Source organism: Aquarana catesbeiana, linkage group LG01 (assembly GCF_042186555.1).
Source record: "Aquarana catesbeiana isolate 2022-GZ linkage group LG01, ASM4218655v1, whole genome shotgun sequence".
NCBI classification, from domain to species: domain Eukaryota; kingdom Metazoa; phylum Chordata; class Amphibia; order Anura; family Ranidae; genus Aquarana; species Aquarana catesbeiana.
The window spans coordinates 386,356,100-386,381,379 of NC_133324.1; the positions used below are offsets into that span (position 1 = coordinate 386,356,100).

General features: G+C 40.2%; 1 protein-coding gene across 3 annotated transcripts in view; it reads right to left on the minus strand.

Moving 5' to 3' along the window:
- The window catches only part of PCSK5 (proprotein convertase subtilisin/kexin type 5), a 635,867-nt gene that overhangs the window by 336,366 nt on the left and 274,221 nt on the right, over positions 1-25,280 (minus strand). For all 3 annotated transcript variants that reach the window (XM_073634106.1, XM_073634125.1, XM_073634116.1), the window contains exon 9: positions 8,362-8,462. In XM_073634106.1, the coding sequence (XP_073490207.1) occupies positions 8,362-8,462 (101 nt within the window). The remainder of the gene's footprint in view (positions 1-8,361; positions 8,463-25,280) is intronic.

Here is a 25,280-nt window from a genome sequence, read left to right on the forward strand (position 1 = left end):
AAATTATAAGTTCGGTTTTGGCTAGATTGAGTTTAAGGAAGTGGTGTGACATCCAGACTGATATATCTGAGAGTAAATTACTGATACGTGAGGAGACAGAGGGAGTGAGCTGAGGGGTAGAGAAATAGATTTGGGAGCGTAGAGGTGGTATTGGAAGCCATGGGAGGCTATCAGTTGACCCAGGGAGGCGGTGTAGATTGAAAATAGTAGAGGTCCAAGAACAGAAATGAGCTGAAGGAGTGGATTGACCTACCCATCTCCATTTTTGGGAGATCTATTCAAAATGGTCAGTTTTGCCAGGTCAGTATACCCACTCCAGACCATCCCACTGCTACTGAAGCAAACACATACAAAAACTGAATAGAGAGATATCTTTTTTTTCTTTGACGCAACAAGCGGCCTCGTATGAGTCTTCAGAAACTATCTCCCAAGAAGCAAAGGGGAGCTAACCTACCTAATATCAGGGTTCATAATTTAGCACGCCTACTACGTATTGGTTTAGATTGGAGTTTGTGCTTATCTCTACTCTAATGTCTCATGGGAATGGGCCATGGTCAGCCCCTATGACCTGACGGCTATCATGCTTTGTAAATTGAGATGACTTCCCTCTAATCTCCAGCAGAACATTCTGATGTCACTGGGTCACAGTGATAGCACTGAGAGAAATCCGGAAAAAAATGGCTGTGTGCCCACACGTATCCAGCTATTTACCTATTAATGGGGAATCCTATGTTTTCACACAGTTTGCAATATGGGGCATACGCCATGTGGAAACAGAGGGGCCTATCTCATGTGATTTCTTTGTTTGAGCATGATTCCGGAAAACCTGAACCCTTTCAAAACATCTCCACCTGCCACCCCAACACTTCTTTTACTACCATCAATGCACAAAGTATGTAAAAGCCTGCTGCCAGCAGAAACCTGGAAGATTTCAGCTATTCTTGTAATTCTTCTAATTCTATTTATAGGCCTCTCAACTTACATTTTACAAAATCTCTCTCAAACTCTTTGTTGTCTTTGTGGGCTTATGACTTTTCTATGGATTATCTCGCTAAGGGAGAAACTCTGTTTAAACTTTTTCACAGAGTTTTCATACTGTTTCTCTCTAGAAAGGGTGATCCTCAACCAGCCTCCTGCCTGCTTTGTAGTCTACACAGGCCTTCTCTAACTTGACTCTGGTCATGCCAACATATCCCTGACTTTTGGGACCAAGTGGCCAATTATATTTTTGGGATATCCCGCTGCATCAATCCAAAATACCCCATGTTAATGTTGTTTGCCTATGGCTCTCCAACAACTCAACCTACCTCGCATCCCTCAGATGCCTGTTAGTTGCATGTAAGACTAAAAAAAAACTATCGCCACTAAAGCACCAAGTACATAAATTGAAAATATTACTTTACAGAGATCAATTTGACATGGATCTTTTCTGATCCTCTTCTCCTCAATACTTAATTTCAAAATGGCAAATGTTCATAGAGTTTCATTTACACTCTACAGAAAGGGATGTCTTTCTGTCCTCCTTTTGTTTTCTGGACAACCCCCTGCTCCTATACTGGTTCATTAACAGGCTGCCTTCCTTTTGGTTTACAGTTGGATACATCCCACCTCTCCCCTTTCTGACCTCCCCCTCATCCGGTCTTTTTCATTATTCTTAATTTTCAATACACTTGGATGGAAGTAGCTGTTTATTTAACCTCTCCCCTGAACCACTGTGCACTATTGGGCCACTGGCGACTCTTGGGCAACCTTTTTACCCTCCACATCTTCATGCATTATTCTAGTCCTCCCCTCCTTGAGACCGGCACAGCATCAGTCAACATTGTACAGACACAGACACAGATTCATACGTCAGCATAGTAGTAGAAACTCCTCCTTCAGAGCTTTCCCCGAAGATGAGCCTGGGAGACATTATGTGACCTCTGAACAGCAATGATTAAAGGGGTTGTAAACCCTCGAGGTTTTTCACCTTAATGAATTCTATGCATTAAGGTGAAAAACCTCCTGTCGTGCAGCAGCCCCCCTTTTACTTACCTGAGCCCCGTAATTCCTGCAACGGGAACGAGCACACCAGCTCCAGCCGGTGTCTCGTGTCCTGATTGGATAGATTGGCTCCCACTGCTGTCAATCAAATCCAATGACGCGGGCACCGGGGGCGGAGGTAAGTATGATATGTTTGTTATTTTAAAAAAACAAAAAAAATAGGTTTTAATAACCCTTTAAATAAGGTACTCAGGAATTCAGTCAAAATGACTTTATTACCAAGGCTCTTACACCTTTTTAGGTCCCTTCCCATCCCAATCCTGAAATCCCACCTTAATAAATTCCAGTCCAAAATCATACACTTTGTGTAGGGCTCTTTTTAGACTTTGAACTTAAGGGGGTTAAGGCCTCCCTAATTTATGGAAGTACTATCAAGCAGCCCAACTAGCTCAAATCTCCATAGAATATGCCAGCGGGAATAAACGGGATTGGGTCAGCATGGAAAGACAGTCGATCCCTGGACATACCATAGATTTCCTTCTCTGGTGTCCCTGTAAGAGCAGACTGTCCATTTTATGCCCTACCCTTTCACACTCCATGGCTTTATGCGATACACTACATTCTAACCCTGCCCTCACGTCAGAATTCCATCCACTATCTCACCTCTTCCATAACCTGCAATTCCCACTAAACATTCAGCCGTTCCAGTGGTGGTTAAACAAAGGATTATTTAGAATAGGACATTTCATTTCCCCCCTAGGTCTATTAACGGTAAGCCATTGTGTTAGTAAGCTGGAGATGCCTCAATCTGAGTAATTCAGATTAACTCAAATTCTGCATTTTTTGCTTTCTCTGTGAAAGACTAAACCAGACCCATGAGGGTAACCCCGTATGAACAATATTGCTCTAGGATCATGGATCTGAGGGAGGTATTTCTCTAATATACTCCTCACTGTCGGATACTTCAGAGAAACCCTCGGCATGCTCTACCTTGGGAACAAGATTTGGAAATGAATTGGGAGTCGGATACTTGGCACCACTGTTTTCAACGGTCCTTTAAAGATATTGCTAACATTTCTCTGGTGGAGGCCAGTGTTAAAATCCTTACATGTTGGTATCATGTTCCTTCCTGCTTAGCAGAGATCTACCCAGGAATGTCTCCCCTTTGTTTTCGGGGCTGTGGGCATGTAGGTACTGTCCCCGTATAAGAGGTTTTTGGAACAAGTTTTTCTATTTGCTGCGGAGTGGCAATCCCCAAATCGCCTCTAATCGCACTTTTAAATGAAAGGGTCAATAAGATCCCTAAAAGTACTCAAAAACTGATTTATTTCATGCTATTGGGAGCCAATCTTACAATTGCTTGAGCTTGGAAACAGCATCTGTGCCCTTCTTAGCAGCGAAGTGGAAAATTTATTGGATAATGACTGGGGAAAAAGCCCTGGGCAAATCATTTTCATACTTCTATTTAGTCAGCTGTCTCTCCATTCATGCTTAAGTCCCCTTTAAGTCTAACTGCTCTCTCCCCTCACCTCTCTTCTCCACTTGATTAACTCTTTTCTAACTTAAAATGTTGCTCTCTTTATCTTGGTCATTTATTCTACTTCTCTCTCCCTTTCCTCTTTTCTCCCTTTTTTTGGGGGAGGGGGTTTGGTCTGGATCCGCCAGACATAAGTTGCTTATGGGATGTTTTTTCAGCTCTGTTTTTGCAAGTTGTTCCAGAGGTATAGAGGGCACTCCAAAAGCTTGGCCTATTCTACAATTTTAGGACATTTACAACCCTTTCTAGGAGTTCAGGATAGTATATATCCAACCCTGCCCATCTACATCCAGGGCTGTTGCAAGTAGGCATTTCCCAAAAGGAGTCCACACAGTTTTAGCCTTGCTTGTGTAAATATGCCCTCTATTGCAGGTCTGCGATTTACTCTCGTTCTCGGGAGTTTCATCTGTTTATCATACTTTGACTAGTTACTACATCCCATTATCTCTCTTGAAACCATTATGCTTTGTATTCAAATGTGTTTTTCTGTTGGCTTCTTCTATAAGCCTCATTGTGTATTCATTGTTTCTCATGTGAAACTTTAATAAAAATATTGAAAGTAAATAAGGTACTCAGATGATTTTTTTATAATAAATTAAATATAGTAGCATGATCTTTATACAGTGAAAGTATTTACAACGCTTCACTTTTTCTACATATTGTTATGTTGCAGCCTTATTCCAAAATTGATTAAATTAATTATTTTCCTTAAAATTCTACAAACAATACCCCATAATGACAACGTGAAAGATGTCTGTTTGAAATCTTTGCAAATTTATTAAAAAAAAAAATCCCATGTACATAAGTATTCACAGCCTTTGCTCAATACTTTGTTGAAGCACCTTTGGCACCAAATTACAGCCTCAATATTTTGGGAGTTTGATGCTACAAGCTTCGCACACCTATTTTTGGGCACTTTCTCCCATTCTTCTTTACAGGACTTCTCAAGCACTATCATGTTGGATGGGGAGCGTCGGTGCACAGCCATTTTCAGATCTCCCCAGAGATGTTCAATCTGGTTCAAGTCTGGGCTCTGGCTCGGTCACTCAAGTACATTCACAGAGTTGTCCCGTAGGCACTGCTTTGTTATCTTGGCTGTGTGCTTAGGGTTGTTGTCCTGTTGGAAGATAAACCTTCGCCCCTGTCTAAGGTCCAGAACGCTCTGGAGCAGGTTTTCATCAAGGATGTCTCTGTACATTGCTGCAGTCATCTTTCCTTCGATCTGGACTAGTTTCCCAGTTCCTGCCAGTGAAAAACATTCCCACAGCATGATGCTGCCAGCACCATGATTCACTGTAGGGATGGTATTGAAAGGTGATGAGCAGGGCCTGGTTTCCTCCAGACATGGCGCTTGACATTCAGGCCAAAGAGTTCAATCTTTGTTTCATCAGAACAGAGAATTTAGTTTCTCATGGTCTGAGAGTCCTTTGGGTGCCTTTTGGCATACTCCAGGCGGGCTGTCATTTGCCTTTTATTGAGCAGTGGCTTCTGTATGGCCACTTTACCATACAGAACTGATTAGTGGAGTGCTGCAGAGATGGTTGTTCTTCTGGAAAGTTCTCCTCTCTCCACAGAGAAATGTTGGAGCTCTGTCAGAGTGACCATTGGGTTCTTGGTCACCTCCCTGACTAAGGCCCTTCTCCCCCTGATTGCTCAGTTTGGCCGGGCAGCCAGCTCAAGGAGAAGTCCTGGTGGTTCCAAAATTCTACCATTTATGGATGATGGAGGCCACTGTGCTCATCGGAACCTTCAATGCTGCAGAAATGTTTCTATACCCTTCCCCAGATCTGTGCCTCAATACAATCCTGTCTCAGAGGTCTACAGACAATTCCTTGGACTTCATGGCTTGATTTGTGCTCTGACATGCACTGTTAACTGTGGGATCTTATATAGACAGGTGTGTGCCTTTCCAAATCATGTTCAATAAACTGAATTTACCACAGGTGGATTCCAATCAAGTTGTAGAAACATCTCAAGTATGATCAGTGGAAGCAGGATGCACCTGAGCTCAATTTTGAGTGTCATGGAATAAGGCTGTAACATAACAAAATGTGGAAAAAGTGAAGCAAATTTACTGCTACAGGGCGGCCACGCTGTGCAAAATCATGTTCTGCATATACTGTATGTGATTTTGCACTTCTGGTTTGGGGGCCAGCGCGCCACTCTTGCTGTGATTTGTCACAGCAGAAGTTGATCAGCGGGTGCCGGCCAATGGATGACCACCGGCATCCACTGGTCATTGAGGAGAGAGACTGAAAAGAGCTCTACATATGTAAATGCAGAGCTCTGTTCTGACAAGGGGGCAGTGATTGATTTTCTTTATACCACATCCCTAAGTAAAAACAGCACACATAGTAAACACAAACACACATTTAACCCTTTGATCGCCCTAGATGTTTAACCCCTTCCCAGCCAGTGTCATTAGTACAGCGACAGTGCATAGTGACAACACTGATCACTGTATTAGCGATACTGGTTCCCACAGTGTCAAAAGTGTCCAATTGGCCGCCGCAATATTTCAGTCTCGCTATAAGTCAATAATGGCCACCATTACTACTATAAAAAAGAATAACAATAAAAATTCCAGTATATATCCCATAGTTTGTAGATGCTATAACTTTTGTGCAAACCAATCAATATCTGCTTATTTCCCCAAAATATGTAGCAGAATACATATTGGCCTACATTTATGGTGAAATTAGATTTTTTTACATTTTTTTTTAATTGAATATGTTTTATAACAGAATGTAAAAAATATTTTTTTTTTCAAAATGGTCTGTTTTTTTTTCTTTATAGCGCTAAAAATAAGAAACCACCAAAAGAAAGCTCTATTTGTGGGGAAAAAATGATATAAATTTTACTTGGGTACAACATTGCATTACCTCGTAATTGTTAGGTAAAGTAATTAGTGCTGCATCATATAAAAAATGGCCTGGTTATGAAGGCGATAAATATTCTGGAGGACAGGTGGTTAAACATTGTATGATTAGTATCACCTTAATGTAGATATCCATATAATTACTAAGGGTTCACAAAAATGTTCTCATAGCTTGTATGTGCAGTGAAAATTGAAGTCACACAGGCTAAGAAAGAGAAATCTAGTAATAATTATTCTTACTACACTGAAATGTTTATTTCAATAATAAAACTGTAAACAAATTATCTTTTCATGAAAAATAATATTCACATAAAATAAATACCTTACAAAGGCAATTTCTTAAAGCTGTGGATTACATTACACAGTTTCCTCACACTGTTGTTATGAGGTACAGTGAAAGCCAGGCAGTTTTTTATGCCAAAAATAAATGCAATACCATACATGCGTATTTATAAGATTCATTTATAATGTGAATATGCACTCTTTGCTTAACCACTTCAGGACCATGGTCTATTTTCCCTATAGGGGTGGGGGTTGGAAACTGTGGGCTTATTTGGAAACAGATCTACATCATTTCTTTTTAATATATAAGTATTACTTAGTTGTGAATGTGAAAAAAATGTAATTTTTTTGCAAAATTACTTTTTTAAAATCAGTGCAACCTTACATATAACAAAATACATTCAACATAATCTGAGTGTAAGGATATGACAAAAGTGTAATTTTAATGAAACAATGCAGAGTTTTAAAACCCAAAGTCAAAGTTTGCCTTTCAATTTAAGAAAGTATTTTCCTCTTATGATGCAATACTTTGTGTCATCGACATTTAACAATCAAGCTGGGTTTAAATGGACATGAATTGCAGCATCAGGGAAAGTTTTGCAAGTCAACAGTGGAATAAATTATGAATTACATATAACTACTGAACATCTGTTGCAGTAGGTGAACCCTGCCCTGTTGCAAGGTGGCTGTCTTTTTTTTTTTTTTTAAAGAACTATTTTATTATGTAAAAAGGTCATAATGCAATACACTTAAGTTTAAGGAACATAGGCGAGAAGTTTACAGAGTGAGATATACAAATGGCTGTACGAAGGTAACATGAAAATATCAATGTTTCAAAAATTCAAAGACAATCTATATAGCTAAAGAGATATCCCACTGTTTCCAGTTTTTGTCAAAAATATGCATGGTATCTGAGAGAACAACTTTCTGAATGCAAGGTGGCTGTCTATTCCCTATGTAATAATAATGTGGCAACACAGTAATTACACTGCAATGCAGAAAACCTGTATGGAGAGCTTTGTGGAAATTGTGGCACTAACTCATCCAGCCCCTGGGTGGGGGAGAACTAGATCGCAACAACCAGTGGTTTCAGCAGCCACATCCAATGAATTCACACATGGCCACCTAAAGCTTCCAAAATGACAATGTGGTTGACAGTAGCTTCTGCTTAAAATGACAATATAACATTTCATGGTTAGTGGGCTGAATTACTCACTGTCTTCTTACTGCCTGTGCTCTATTGACAAGGCCATAGTGATGGTTCTGGAATCCTCATTTAACTGTGTATTCTACAATATACAGAATTTAGTTAGGGAGTTTGATATAATTTGGCTGCAGAAAAGCTGTGACGGTTGGCTAAAACTGTAAATTTCTGTAGGGATTTCACCACCAGGATACCCAAAAATATAATAAGGCCAAATCTGATTCGAGTTGCCAGTAATACTACAGAATTAAAATTTTTGGTGTTAGAATTTACACTGTAAATGAAATAAAAAGTATTCAGTGGACTTGTATTTTTTTAATGGAATGTTTAGGAATTATTAAGAAAAATAGCCCTTTTCTTTGGAATAGTATCAGCTGTTTTATTACTCAATAATTGGCTAATCTAATGGGCATTACACAGATTTTTACATTATTATATAGTTTAATACACTGTCAGGCCAGAATCTGCAATACTTACTTGGCTTCTAGTGCAAGAGCTATAATCCCAGCAGCCATAGGAGCTGATGCTGAGGTTCCAGTGTGACTGTCTGTACAGCGCTGCCGTAGATCTGTGGTGATCTGAAACATAACATTAACTTTTTTATTTCTCTAAATTATTTGACAAAGAAAATGACTCTATAGTGAAAACAATATGCTTGTGCTATTTTTATTCTTTTACGATCCTGGTCTTTACCACAAACTTCTAAAGGAAATTAATTTACAGGAAAAAATTGCACAGGTTTTGTAAATTTGCAGAGGATTGTTGGCCTCAGGTACCAGCTATACATTATAGGTTATATTTTTTACATGTTTTCAGAAGTGTAAACCATTGTTAGCTGCAAGAAGATATGACCCCGCTTTTCTTATTTCCACTTTATCATAGACTAGTCTCAGGAAGCAGGCTGATTTTATGAAGATTTTCAAATTACCCACAATTTTGAACTAAACATTATACTATAAATCCGCTTTCACATAGGTACCTTGGAACGGGTTACATATTTTGCTGCATAGAAGAGATTTTTCTGAAAGATTTGCAATGTTATCAGTGTCCCGAGTAAATAAAAATTCTCTACTCTACTGTTTTGTCTGATACCTCTCATCTAGACGGGAAGTATGCAGAAGTCTTCCTTGTGGGGCAATTTTCCATTTACTTCCTGTTCTACCTTAAACCCATCAAATAGACGCAAAGTAAGGAGAAATATCACAAAATTAGTACACAGGAGGCACTAAAAATTTGACAGAGGTATTGGCCTCTTTCTTGGTGTTTTTTTGGTAGAGAATGTGGTCTTATAAAACATTATATATATATATATATATATATATATATATATATATATATATATATATATATACACTATATTGTCAAAAGTATTGGAACACCTGCCTTCACATGCACATGAACTTTAATGGCATCCCAATCCTAGGATTCAATATTGAGTTGGCCCACCCTTTGCAGCTATAACAGCTTCAACTCTTCTGGGAAGGCTGTCCACAAGGTTTAGGAGTGTGTCTATGGGAATGTTTGACCATTCTTCCAGAAGCGCATTTGTGAGGTCAGGCACTGATGTTGGATAAGGAGGCCTGGCTTGCAGTCTCCGCTCTAATTCATCCCTAAGGTGTTCTAACGGGTTGAGGTCAGGACTCAAGTCAGTCAAGTTCCTCCACCTCAAACCCGCTCATTCATGTCTTTATAAACCTTGCTTTGTACACTGGTGTGCAGTCACGTTGGAATAGGAAAGGCCATCTCCAAACTGTTCCCACAAAGTTGGGAGGAATGAAATTGTCCAAAATGTCTTAGTATGCTCATGCCTTAAGAATTCCCTTCACTGGAACAAAGGGACCAAGTTCAACCCCTGATAAGCAACCCCACATCATAATACCCACTCCACCAAATGATATGGACCAGTGCACAAAGCAAGGTCTGTAAAGACATGGATGAGCGAGTTTGGGGTGGAGGAACTTGATTTGACCCTTTGGGGTGAATTAGAGTGGAGACTGCGAGCCAAGCCTCATCCAACATCAGTGCCTGACCTCACAAATGCGCTTCTGGAAGAATGGTAAAATATTCCCATAGACACACTCCTAAACCTTGTGGACAGTCTTCGTAGAAGAGTTAAAGCTTTTATAGCTGCAAAGGGTGGGCCAACTCATTATTGAACACGCCATTAAAGTTAATGTGCATGTAAAGTCAGGCGTCCCAATACTTTGACAATATAGTGAATATACAGCATATACAGTGCCTTAAAAAAGTATTCATACTTCTTGAAATTTTCCACATTTTGTCATTTTAAACCAAAAACGTAATGTCTTTTATTGTGATTTTATGTGATAGACCAACACAAAGTGGCACATAATTGTGAAGTGGAAGAAAAATGATAAATGTTTTTAAAATTTTTTTACAAATAAATATGTCAAAAGTGTGGTGTGCATTTGTATTCAGCCCCCCTGAGTCAATACTTTGTAGAACCACCTTTCACTGAAATTACAGCTGCAAGTCTTTTTGGTCAAGTCTCTACCAGCTTTGCATATCTAGAGAGTGAAATTTTTGCCCATTCTTCTTTGTAAAATAGCTCAAGCTCTGTCAGATTGGATGAAGAGTGTCTGTGAACAGCAATTTTCAACTCTTGCCACAGATATTCAATTGTATTTAGGTCTGGACTTTGTCTGGGCCATTCTAACACATGAATATGCTTTGATCTAAACATCCCAATTTAGCTCTGATTGTATGTTTAGGGTCGCTGTCTTGCTGGAAGGTCCACCTCCCCCCAGTCTCAAGTCTTTTGCAGACTCTAACAGGTTTTCTTCTAAGTTTGCCCTGTATTTGGTTCTATCCATCTTCTCATCAACTCTGACCAGTTTCCCTTTCCCTGCTGAAGAAAAGCATCCCAACATGATGCTGCCACCACCATGTTTCACAGTGGGGATGGTGATGTGCAGTGTTTGTTTACCGCCATACATAGTGTTTTCCTTTTAGGCCAAAAAGTTCAATTTTGGTCTCATCTGACCAGAGCACCTTCTTCCACATGTTTGCTGTGTCCCACACATGGCTTCTTGCAAACTGCAAACAGGACTTCTTATGGCTTTCTTTCAACATTAGCTTTCTTTATGGACACTCTTCCATAAAGTCCAGATTTGTGGAGTGCACGACTAATAGTTGTCCTGTGGACAGATTCTCCCACCTGAGCTGTGGATCTCTGCAGCTCCTCCAAAGTTACCATGGACCTCTTGGCTGCTTCTCTGATTAATGCTCTCCCTGACCGGCCTGTCAGTTTAGGTGGTAAGTTCGCAGTTGTGCAAAACTCTTTCCATTTTCGGATGATGGATTGAACAGTGCTCCATGAAATGTTCAAAGCTTGGGATATTTTTTTTATAACCAAACCCTTCTTTAAATTTCTCCACAACTTTAACCCTGACATGTCTGGTGTGTTGCTGTTTGTTCACTAAGGTTCCCTAACAAACCTCTGAGGACTTCACAGAAGAGCTGTATTTATACAGAGATTTAATTACACACAGGTGGACTCTATTTACTAATTGACTTCTGAAGGCAATTGGTTCCACTAGATTTTAGTTAGGGGTATCAGAGTAAAGGGGGCTGAATACAAATGCACACCACACTTTTCACATATTTATTTGTAAAAAAAATTGAAAACCATTTATCATTTTCCTTCCACTTCACAATTATGTACCACTTTGTGTTGGTGTATCACATAAAATCCCAATAAAACACATTTATGTTTTTGGTTGTAACATGACAAAATGTGGAAAATTTCCAGGGGTATGAATACTTTTTCAAGGCACTGTACATACATAAAAAATAATAAGATCTCTATATAAATGAGACAACGATCACAGAAACACTATCATCCCATGCTTTTCCAACCTTGCAGTGACTTGATACAATAAAATTCAACGCAATGGATAAAATGGATAAAGACAGAGTAATATGTATAATCTCACGTTCAGTGGAAGCCCCAATTCTTCAAACCTCTTCTGAATATGTTAACATACTGATACTGGCAGACTTACAGAACACCTCAAGTCAGCGCTTGGAATGGAGTTCAATTACCTCATTCCATGACATTCCAACAACTTCAGTTTGCTTTCAAATTAATTTTAGATCACAACTGATTTAGTTCTACTTCTATTATGCAATTTATCAAAAATTAAATACGACACAAACATCAAATTGCTTCATAAAGCCAAGAGAACAATTTAGTTCCTCCATGCAATATATTTGATACAGATCCAGTAAATAATTCTGAAATGTGGTTATATAGGCTTCTTGAGGATTAAATGGTTTATTTTAAACATCTCATTCTGGTACATTTAGCTTTCCAGTCAATGCCAGAACATCTGTATTCAGATCATAGAAAGCTTAGTGCAAATCCAATATTATTGTTTTTGTAACAACACTTCCGTAGTTCATTTGGAACATAATTGTATTTTTTTCTTTTTGTAAACATGGAAAGGCTGTCACAGCAACAGATGCTATTTGAGGGGCAGAGTATGTTTCAATAGCTTCTTTTCATGAAGTTATATAATAACTTCATGACTCAAATCAAGATCTTTGTGTGAATTGCAAAACAACTTTGGATATCATACTCGTACATTTATCACTTCTAAGTACTCAAAATATATGTCATCCAGCCATGTGTCACAATTTATATATATATGCACATACTGTATGTGTGTGTGTATATATATATATATATATATATATATATATATATATATATATACACACATGCGGTTTTGCATGAACCGCATGTTTGAGATCTCCCCAGAATGGCTCAATGATATTAAGGTCAGGAGACTGTGATGGCCACTCCAGAACCTTCATCTTTTTTCTGCTGCAACCACTGGAGGGTCAACTTGTTGTGCTTAGGGTCATTGTCTTGCTGGAAAGTCCAAGAGCATCCCATGCCCAGTTTTCATGCAGACGAGTGCAAATTGTCTGCCAGTATTTTCTGAAAGCATGCTAATGTCATCAATTTTCACGAGATTCCCCCTGCCTTTAGAGCTCACAAACCCCCAAAACATTACTGAGCCACCACCATGCTTCACAGCAGGGATGGTAATCTTGTCACTTTAGGTCTTGTTGACCCCTCTGCAAACAAAGCGCTTATGGTTGCGATCATAAAGCACTATTTTGGTCTTGTCACCCAAGATTACAGTGTGCCAAAAGCTGTGAGGCATGTCAAGGTGTTCTCGAGCATATTGTAACCATGCTTTTTTTGTGGCATTGGTGCAGTAAAGGCTCCTTCTTGGCAATTCAACCATGCAGCTCATTTTTGTAATATCGCCATATTGTGCTCATCAAAAAACACACCGTCCTTTTCTAGAGCAGTCTGTATTTCTCCAGAGGTTACCTTTGGGTTTTTCTTTGTATCCCAAACAATTCTTTTGGCAGTTGTGAAATCTTTCTTGGTCTACCTGACCTTGGCTTGGAAATTTTCCACTTCTTAATAAGTGATTGAACAGTACTGACTGACATATTTAATGCTTTGGATATCTTTGTATATCCTTTTCCATCCTCCATCCAGAAACTACCCAAATGACCCTGATCAAAAGGTGACATACCCTGGTGATTTTGACCTGATAACATGCACACAAGTTGACACAAAGGGGTTTGAATGGCTATTAAAGGTAACCATCCTCATCTGTGATCTGTTTGCTTGGGTGTTAGGGTGTGTGCATAAAAGGTCAATTAGGGTGTGTGAATAAAAGGTCAATGAGTTTTTGGACTCCTGACAGACCCTTGCATCTTTCATCCAGTGCTGCACTGACATTTCTGGATTCTGAATCATGGGGAAAGCAAAAGAATTGTCAAAGGATCTGCAGGAAAGGGTAGTTGAACTGTATAAAACAGGAAAGGGATATAAAAAGATATACAAGGAATTTAGAATGCCAATCAGCAGTGTTCAAACTCTAATCAAGAAGTGGAAAATGAGGGGTTCTGTTGAAACCAAACCATGGTAAGGTAGACTAACTAAAATTTCAGCCACAACAGCCAGGAAAATTGTTTGGGATGCAAAGAAAAACCCACAAATACAGAACTCTCTGAAAACATGTGGTCTGGCTGTTTCAAGATGCACAATAAGGAGGCACTTGAAGAAAGATGGGCTGCATGGTAGAGTCACCAGAAGAAAGCAATTACTACGCAAATGCCACAAAGTATCCCTCTTACAGTACGCCAAACAGCACAGAGACAAGCCTCAAAACCTCATGGCACAAAGTCATTTGGAGTGAGGAGACCAAAATTGAGCTTTTTGGCCACAACCATAAACACTACATTTGGAGAGGAAAAAAGGGGGCCAGTGGCTGGTATGTCCTAGTAGACAAGGCACCTCATCCCAATGATTTAAATATAATTTTTTTTATATATCTATTGTATTGAGTTGTTGTTGGCACCGCAATAATCCCCTTCCCTTTGCTCCATACTACATTTGGAGAGGAGTCAACAAGGCCTATGAAGAAAGGTACACCATTCCTACTGTGAAACACGGAGGTGGATTGCTGATGTTTTGGGGATGTGTGAGCTACAAAGGCACAGGAAATTTGGTCAAAATTAATGGCAAGATGAATGCAGAATGCCTGAATGGAAGAAGCAGAGCCAAGCTGAGGAGATCCAGGGGAGGACCCTTGCTGGAGAGAGCCAGGATGAAGGCTGGTCTCTCAGAAGGGCCTGGTAACTCGTTTGGAGGACGCACCTACATCTAACTACCCTCACAGTACTGCTGGGTTGGTTTAAAGGTTCTGGTACTGTGAAGCTGTTCTACAATCCAATCAAGGTAATACTTTCCTGGCTGCTAAGTTTGTGAGAGAGACTTATCCAGGCATCTACTGGCTGCTAAGTCTGTGAGAGAGGCTTATCCAGACATCTTACTGGTTGCTAGGTCTGTGTGAGAGACCTACCCAGGTATTCAAGATCTGCTGAAAGAAAGCTGTATTTTGTTCTTTGATTCAAGCAGTCTGTAAGTGATCTGCTAAAAAGGTATCTGAAACCTCCCCTCAACCTCTTTTCTGTAACCTTTCTCAAGTTTTAATTAAAGCATTGCAAATGCTTTAAATGGACTCAGCCCTGGGGTGAATGTAAGCCCGCTCCCTGTATCTGGAGGTAACCTATTGCTCCCAGTATACCCAGGGGGTGCTATATATATATATATATATATATATATATAAAATGGTAACGCAAATTTCTAATCAGACAATCCCGTGGCAGAAACTCTGCATTTAGGCAGCTAGAGGTGGTGAAGACGACTTGCTGAAGTTCAGACCGAGCATCAGAATAGGGAAGAAAGGGGATTTAAGTGACTTTGAATGTGGCATGGTTATTGGTGACAGTATGTGTAGTGATATAATATAAGTATTGAATATTGGGTGATATGATAATTAATAAGTACTCTTCCGCAGCAACCCAATTCTTCCAGAGAGATGCACTTTATTGACTTCCAACACAGAACAAAGTCCAAAGTCCACAGATGACAAAGAAATCCGACAGAGGAAATATGATTCAGAGACCCATATTCCTAGGCCTGTGTGTCCCCAGCCATACACAGACAAGCCCCACTCATACACATACAAGCCTCACTTACAAACCTATAGACTGAATGCCGTGTTATATTCACCAGGCATTGAATGGCTGAGCAATTTGATTGGCCTTTCAATTCAGGACTTTAGTCTTTCAAACAGACAACAACCCCCAGCCGTGAACAGCTGTAGTCATAAACCACCCCAATTTGCACTCCCGCATATCAACATCAACAAGTCCTCTTTAGATATGTGTATACCACCTGAACACCCTTTGAAATGTTCAAATAGACTTGCATATGATTAACACATCAAAGAGTCTTCAGCTTGTTCCCTTGCTATGTTAAAATTCAGTTGGACAATGCAACTGAATTTCTGGTCAGCATGGCACTCCAATACAATATTATACATAAATTGGCCAACATATTACAACATATACCCCCACTTGGGTCGGTTCTAACTACTAGAACTGACCCATAAATCAAACAACAAAAAATATCATTACGATTTAAGGTACTGGATGCTTTACAATGGCTCATATAAAATATGAAGTTGAAACTGGTTACATCTCTCTTCGCCAGCCTCTAAAATATCCCCATGAAACAGTTATTAGATAATATAACTTTTAGACCATGACTAGAAAAGGATTTGGTAAACATCAGTGGCCCATATAGCTGTTAGGCCTTATTATATCACATCAAGATCTTGAATATTGCGCAAAGACGAGCTGATGTCACAGTCCATCCTTTGGTCTGACTTCATCACATCTCTCACCATCTCACTGAAAGTAAACTTGGTATGCTCTGGGAACTCCAATCCACAAGTCCAGGATTCTCTCATCTCCAGGCTCAAGCTTTTCATTTTTAAAGATGCTTTTACGCAAACACTCTACTTTCATCTTTATAGTAAGAAGAACTATCAATGTACCAGCACTCACTTTCAAGGTCAAAAGGTTTGGATATGGCAGTAAAAACTGTGCTTCAAACTATTTTCTTGCACTTGACATTCATGAGTCCATCTTGCAAGCATTTTACAATTCACATCTGCTTCTTTCCATTTCCACAATTTGAACAAAGATGACCGGGTTGTGTACCTGTCAAGTACCAGAATTTGTTGATTGCCAGCCACAATTTGCTTTTGTAATTTGCTGTAGGCCGACCCCTCATTGCATCCAATAGAGCAGTTACTTGGATCATTCAGTCCATAATTACACTTGAATGGTATACCAACATATACATATACCCCCACACGATGGTTCAGATAGAATCAACTTGACATCAGTGTTTATCAGATCTTCTATCCAGACAAAGCGGCAGTGGAAATTCTTGCTAGTATCTTCACCATGAAAGGTAGAAAGAATTTTTTCATCCATATATGTCATAGCCTTTAGCATATTATAAACAACTGAATCAACAAAGTTTCAAATCATGACTAGAGTGATGAATTTCACTCACCCCTCTTATAAATTTAGGAAAACCACCCAACATACTAAAATTTATGCTATGCCAAGCCATTGTGCAGCATCTCACCTTAGATGTCAAATATATTGATCAATACGCATTATGTAATATGTACAGTTGTCATGAAAATTATTTTAGGTTTAAATGCTTCTCTTTGGTTTTAAGATAAAGTTCAAGAAATAAAACATAAAGAAAATAAAAAAATGAAAAGCAAAATATATCAGGAAAAGGAAGAAAAATTAAAAATTAGGGCGTTGAAGAAAAAAGAAAAAAAAAAAAAAGGTCCATTGCTTGATGAATTTCGAGAGAGTCCATGAATGCTTTATAATTCCATGTATAGTGATATATTGTCTATTCAGCATTTCTCCCATAATTCTCCACCACTATTCAATTTCAGACTTCTGCTATTCACATGCAAGCATCTTCAGACGTCCTTGAAAAACAAAACTCTCCAACAAAACTAATTAGCAAGGTCCTTAAACATTGTTTGAAGTTAAAACAAAACACTATTTACACGTTTACAGTTTGGAGCTAATTCACCCCCACTGCTAGAGAAGTGTCATCTGCATTCAAAAACAGATCTGGAGAATGTACATCTTGTACATTCATGACACCCTGTACCCCCTTCAACTGCTCTAATAATTTATCACGTTCCCCTCTCATCTTATCATACTCAATTTTCAGCTGGTCATATTTCTGTTTTAATTGAGAAAACGGTATCCAAGTCTTTGACCTTTTCTTATTATTATTTTGGTCAGCTCTGTTTTTCATATTAATATCACCTATGTTTGACCCGATGTCTCCTCTCTGGCTATTATCATAGGATATTATCTTCTGATCTTTATGTTCAGTATTTGTCCTAAACAATGTGGCTAAATCAATTTTGGCAGCCTGCTCATTTGACTTTCTCCATAAATGGTCTGCTCTCAACAATATGTCTTTTAAGTCATGAGGATTTGGGGTAACTGATAAAATATTTTGTTTGATATCTTCATGCAACGCATCTAGAAACATACTCATATGTATCAAGCCACCACGCTCAAATGCAAGATTATTACCGACCAATAATTCCATAATAGTCGCTATCCTGTGTGACAATTCATAGGGAGATTCATTTTGCATTTGTTGGATCTTTCCATGAATAGTAACATCAGAACGTACACCATACAAAACACATAATAATTCCAGTAATATGTCCCTTGTCCTCAGAGGCTGAATACAGATTTGTTTAATTCTCATCCAAAGACCATCCTATAGAATGTTGCAAAACTCTTTCTAAGTCAGATGGGTTGAGGTTGTACATATCTCTGACCTGCTGCACGTTACAAAACCATTTTAAAAATCTGTTTAAATCATGGTATGGAACCATTCCTATTTCTTTAAGAATTGCGTCTAATAATTTTGGTTTCAATGGCTTCATTACAAGCTGAACTTCACCTGTATTATTATTATTGTTATAAACTGTGGTAGTCACAGTGGGGGCAGCTGGTAATGAATTATCAGATTTAATATGAGGTTCTGTTTGCTGCAGATTGCTGAATCCAAGATTTGATGCATATCTGCATTCCTGAGATCTCTTCTCTAATTCCATAATTCTTAATTTTAATCTCTCATTTTCCTCTGATAATTCATCACAACGTTTAGATTTCTCAAGTAAAGCTTCTCCAATGGTAACTGCATGCAATTTTAAATTTACTGTCTCGGTGTCTGATTGGTTTTGTAACCTCTCACAAACATTGTTGCTATTATCAACTGCCTTCTGTAACTGGGTAATTTCCTCAACCTTATAATTCAAAGAACTTTCCATTGTTAGACAGCAAGATAACAAGCACTGTATAATACAACCTTTTCTTTTACTTTCTGAAATTTTGCTATCAAAAACATTTTTCTCTAAAAATTCCTTCATCATCGTCCATGTCTGCTTACATTTTTCTGGAATTTCATAAGGACCACCATGGCGCTTAATACATTTTAATACCCATCTGTTAACTTTATCAGAACTGACACTAGCTTCACACTGAGTAAGCATTTTGACTATATTACTAATAATTAAAAAAAAGAAAATATTTTACTCACCGCATTAGTTACTCCTTTGGCTTCCACTTCAGGTCTTCTGGTACACGACACAGTCCTTTTTTTTTTGTTGTTGTTTCCGGTCTCCAGAGAATAATTCTGGGGTTCCCAACTTGTTTAAATTTGTAGATCAGACTCTCTTATGTCACAACCAGACATTCCAGACATTAGAGTCACAGCACAGCTCTTGGTTCTTCATCAGACTTCTGTCCACCTCACAGGATTGTTGTCACCACCGACTTCCGTTACTAAGTCCGAAAATGCTCTTCTGGTCACTTCACGGCACCAAATGTAGTGATATAATATAAGTATTGAATATTGGGTGATATGATAATTAATAAGTACTCTTCCGCAGCAACCCAATTCTTCCAGAGAGATGCACTTTATTGACTTCCAACACAGAACAAAGTCCAAAGTCCACAGATGACAAAGAAATCCGACAGAGGAAATATGATTCAGAGACCCATATTCCTAGGCCTGTGTGTCCCCAGCCATACACAGACCAGCCCCACTCATACACATACAAGCCTCACTTACAAACCTATAGACTGAATGCCGTGTTATATTCACCAGGCATTGAATGGCTGAGCAATTTGATTGGCCTTTCAATTCAGGACTTTAGTCTTTCAAACAGACAACAACCCCCAGCCGTGAACAGCTGTAGTCATAAACCACCCCAATTTGCACTCCCGCATATCAACATCAACAAGTCCTCTTTAGATATGTGTATACCACCTGAACACCCTTTGAAATGTTCAAATAGACTTGCATATGATTAACACATCAAAGAGTCTTCAGCTTGTTCCCTTGCTATGTTAAAATTCAGTTGGACAATGCAACTGAATTTCTGGTCAGCATGGCACTCCAATACAATATTATACATAAATTGGCCAACATATTACAACAGTATGGTCTGTGAATTTTCAAAAACTGCTATTGGGATTTTCATGTGCAACCATCTCTAGGGTTTACAGAGAATGGTCCGAAAAAGAGAAAATATCCAGTGAGCGGCAGTTGTGTGGATGAAAATGCCTTGTTAATGTCAGAGGAGAATGGGCAGACTCGAGATGGTAGGTTCGAGATGATAGAAAGGCAACAGTAACTCAAGTAACCACTTGTTACAATACCATCTCTGAATGCACCACACATCAAATCTTGAAGCAGATGACTACAGCAGCAGAAGACTACACCGGGTGACACTGCCAGCTATGAACAGGCTACAAATTGCACAGACGTTGCTTGGTTAGACGTGCCTCGATTTCAGCAGCGACATTCACATGGTAGGATCAGAATTTGGAGTAAACAACACGAAAACGTGGATCCATCCTGCCTTGTATGAACGGTTCAGGATGCTGGTTGTGGTGTAATGGTGTGGGGGATATTTTCATGGCACACTGGGCCCCTTAGTACCAATTGAGCATTGTTTAAACGCCACGGCCTACCTGAGTATTGTTGCTGACCATGTCCATCCCTTTATAACTACAGTGTACCCATCTTCTGATGGCTACCGCCAGCAGGATAATGCACCATGTCACAAAGCTCAAATCATCTCCAACTGGTTTCTTGAACATGACAATGAATTCACTGTACTTCAATGGCCCCCACAGTCACCAGATCTCAACCCAATAGGGCACCTTTGGGATGTGGTGGAACAGAAGATTTGCATCATGGATGTGCAGCCAACAAATCTGCAGCAAGTGCATCATGCTATCATTTCAACGTGGACCAAATCTCTGAGGAATGTTTCCAACACCTTGTTGAATCTATGCCATGAAGTATTAAAGCAGTTCTGAAGGCAAAAGGGGATCCAACCCGATACCAGCAAGGTGTACCTAACAGTGGCGGCCCGTGCATTGTGGGCACACGGGCGCCACCCCCCCGACACCTCCACCGCCCTCCCTATTCATGTACCCAGCCCCTTTTAGGATGCCAGACACATTAAATACTATGGTGGGGATAGGCGGGGAGTGTGTATTTTGAAGCACGTGATTAGAGCCAGAGGCTCTAATAGGCTTCAAAATAGGGTGGGCTCAGGACGCAGAGCACTGTATCCCGATCCAACCCTGTTGGGTGGCATAGTGAATACATTTTCGCTATTTTCACACTAACATTCCTCCCTGCCAATCAGCATGCAGGTCAGCGAGACCTGTCTCCTGATTGGCCAAAGCATTAGGCAATCCTATTGGATGCCTAATGCTTTGGCGGAAGAAGAGACACTGCGGAGGAAGCCTGAGGAGCCGAGCGGACACAGGAGCCACAGCTGCCGCTTCCCGCTGCGTAGGAGAGCCGCCGAGGAAGAGAGCCCGTCACTCCAGAAGAGGAGCGGAGCCCCGCCACACGAGCGGTAAATGCCGCCGGACCGGCCTCGGGGGTTAGTGAAGTGACAGCTGAGCCGAGGGAAACTCCTGGCTACGTTTGATGGGCACAAGTGGCTGCATATACTGGGCACAAGTGGCTGCATTTGACAGGCACAAGTGGCTGCATTTGATGGGCACAAATGGCTGCATTTGATTGGCACAAGTGGCTGCATATGGCGGGCACAAGTGGCTGCATATACTGGGCACAAGTGGCTGCATATGATGAGCACAAGTGGCTGCATTTGATTGGCACAAGTGGCTGCATTTGATTGGCACAAGTGGCTGCATATGATAGGCACGAGTGGCTGCATTTGATGGGCACGAGTGGCTGCATATGATGGGCACAAGTGGTTGCATATGATGGGCACAAGTGGCTGCATATGATGAGCACAAGTGGCTGCATATGATGGGGCACAGTGGCTGCATACGATGGGGCACAGTGGCTGCATATAATGGGCACAAGTGGCTGCATATGATGGGCACAAGTGGCTGCATTTGATGGGCACAATGGCTGTATTTGATGGGCACAGTGGCTGCATTTGATGGGCACAATGGCTGCATTTCATGGGCACAGTGAGGCTGCAATTGATGGGGGGGTTCAGTATTTTTCAGTTTGTTTGCGCCCCCCGAAAAAAATTTTGAGCACCAGCCGCCACCGCTACCTAATAAAGTGGCTGGTGAGTGTATACAGTTGCAATAAAAAGTATGTGAACCCTTTTGGAATTATATGGATTTCTGCACAAATTGGTCATAAAATGTGATCTGATCTTCATCTAAGTCACAACAATAGACAATCACAGTCCGCTTAAACTAATAACACACAAAGAATTAAATGTTACCATGTTTTTATTGAACACACCATGTAAGCATTCACAATGCAGGTGGAAAAAGTATGTGAACCCTTGGATTTAATAACGGTTGAACCTCCTTTGGCAGCAATAACTTCAACCAAACCTTTCCTGTAATTGCAGACCAGACGTGCACAACGGTCAGGAGCAATTCTTGACCATTCCCCTTTACAGAACTGTTTCAGTTCAGCAATTCTTGGGATGTCTGGTGTGAATCGCTTTCTTGAGGTCATGCCACAGCATCTCAATCGGGATGAGGTCAGGACTCTGACTGGGCCACTCCAAAAGGCGTATTTTCTTCTGTTTAATCCATTCTGTTGATTTACTTCTATGCCTTGGGTCACTGTCCTGTTGCAACACCCATCTTCTGTTGAGCTTTAGCTGGTGGACAGATGGCCTTAAGTTCTCCTGCAAAATGTCTTGATAAACTTGGGAGTTCATTTTTCATTCGATGATAGCAATCCGCCCAGGCCCTGACGCAGCAAAGCAGCCCCAAACCATGATGCCCCCACCACCATACTTCACAGTTGGGATGAGGTTTTGATGTTGGTGTGCTGTGCCTCTTTTTCTCCACACATAGTGTTGTGTGTTTCTTCCAAACAACTCAACTTTGGTTTCATCTGTCCACAAAATATTTTGCCAGTACTGCTGTGGAACATCCAGGTGCTCTTGTGCAAACTGTAAATGTGCAGTAATGTTTTTTTGGACAACAATGGCTCCTCTGTGGTATCCTCCCATGAAATTCATTCTTGTTTAGTGTTTTCTGTATTGTAGATTCGCTAACAGGGATGTTAGCATATACCAGAGACTTTTGTAAGTCTTTAGCTGACACTCTAGGATTTTTCTTCACCTCATTGAGCAATCTGCGCTGTGCTCTTGCAGGATGCCCACTCCTAGGGATAGTAGCAGCAGTGCTAAACTTTCTCCATTTACAGAAAATTTGTCTTACCATGGACTGATGAACAGCAAGGCATTTGGAGATACTTTTATAACCCTTTCCAGCTTTATGCAAGTCAGCAATTCTTAATTGTAGGTCTTCTGAGAGCTCTTTTGTGCGAGGCATCATTCACATCAGGCAATGCTTCTTGTGAAACGCAAACCCAGAACTGGTGTGTGTTTTTTATAGGGCAGGGCATCTGTAACCAACACTTCCAATCTCATCTCATTGATTGGGCTGGAGGGCCGTAGTTTGGGGATCCCTGGTCTAGGGGTTCACATACTTTTTCCACCTGCACTGTGAATGTTTACATGGTGTGTTCAATAAAAACATGGTAACATTTCATTCTTTGTGTGTTATTAGTTTAAGCAGACAGATTGTCTATTGTTGTGACTTAGATGAAGATCCAATCACATTTTATGACCAATTTGTGCAGAAATCTATATCATTCCAAAAGGGTTCACATTATTTTTATTGCAACTGTATATCTGTGTAAAGAATAAAGTGCAGTGCTATATTGCAGACATTTAATTTGCAACACGCTAGTTTTAAAGTGCAGAAAATTAGGAAACTGTCAACAATTACGGTGCTAAGCAATTTTTAGTACAGCTTAGTTGTTCCCAAGCTGCAGTCTTACTTCAATAAGTGTCAATTTGTGGAAATTCTGCTGGTTACTCTGCTTCAATTACACAATTCTTAATCTGAATTTGCATTATCTACAATCATGGTTGACTGTCTTCAATACTTTCTAAGTCACTGACCCAGAACAAAGATGTAACCTGTAAAGGGAGCCTCTGATCTGTATACTTATGCAAGGGATAGCATGACAGCCAGGCATTTAACATTTTCAGCAGGCAAAGACAACCCTAGCAGTTTATGTATTGACATCCTTTAACTTTGGTAATTAAAACTGAATTCCAGTAAAGAAAAAAATACTTCATAAAGAGATAAAATAACAAAGACGACTTTGCTGCAATTCTCCCCCCCTCAGACCATCATCATTCAAACCATTCCCTTTGAGCCCAGGCTGTCATGAATACACCCCCAGCCTATGACGGAACTTCTACTCTACTTTCCCCTACCATTAGCACACTCTTTGTCAGCAAACGGACTGCTTGGCTCCTGGATCTGCTTCTTCATTACATCACTCTGAGCTCAGCTATACAGGGACTAGAAGAGGCTAATACTAAATCAAAAGGTACTCAGACTGCCTACACTGAAAAATGACAAGTGATGATATACAGAGGAACCCAAAAAATGTATGCACACTTCAACAGTTTTTATCTATGCCTTTTTTAAATCACCAATTGAATTATGGCAGCAATGTGTAGTATTAGATTTCCCCTAAAGATGTCAGTAGTCGCACCAATGTTGATGTAATCAATTTACAAGCCATTCGTTCGGTTTATGCAGATGAGCAATTTTACTTCCAGCAAGATGGCGCACCCCCTCACTACCACAGAGACCTGAGAGCCTATGTCAGGACGTTGAATAGGAAATGAAGGTGCTGTTGAATTCCCTCCACACCCCTTGATTTCTATCTGTTGACAACACCAAAGGATGTGGTGCATCATAGAAAACCACCTACACTGACTGCACTATGGGAAGAAATTGAAACATCATGAATAGCAATTCCTGTGGACACTGACAATGTTGTTCATGCTGTAGTTTGCCAAAATCAAAAGGGTCTGAATGCTAATGGTGACCATGTTGAGCACCTAATGTGACTGCATAATTCAAACAGGACTTACAACTACCCTTTGATGTTTATATATATCTAGTAACACAATTTTCATGCATATATTTTTCAGGTTGAAGTGTGTATACATTTTTTAACCACTTGCCGACCGCCTCGCGCAGATATACTGCGGCAGAATGGCACAAGCAGGCAAAGTAACATATGGGTACGTGCCCGAGGCGGTCGGCTTCTGTTCCAGAGCGATCCGTGCTGAGGGGGAGGCCATCCATTTGTGGCCACCCCCTCACGATCGCTCCCAGCCAATGACAAGCTTCCTCTGCTGCTGTATAGTAAACAGCAGCAGAGGAAGTGATGTCATCGCTCCTCGGCTTGTTATTTTCTGTTACGGCGCCGAGGAGAGAAGACATCGATGTGAGTGCACAACACACACACATACAGTAAAACACACCAGGCACACTTTACACCCCCCATCACCCCCTGATCACCCCCCCCC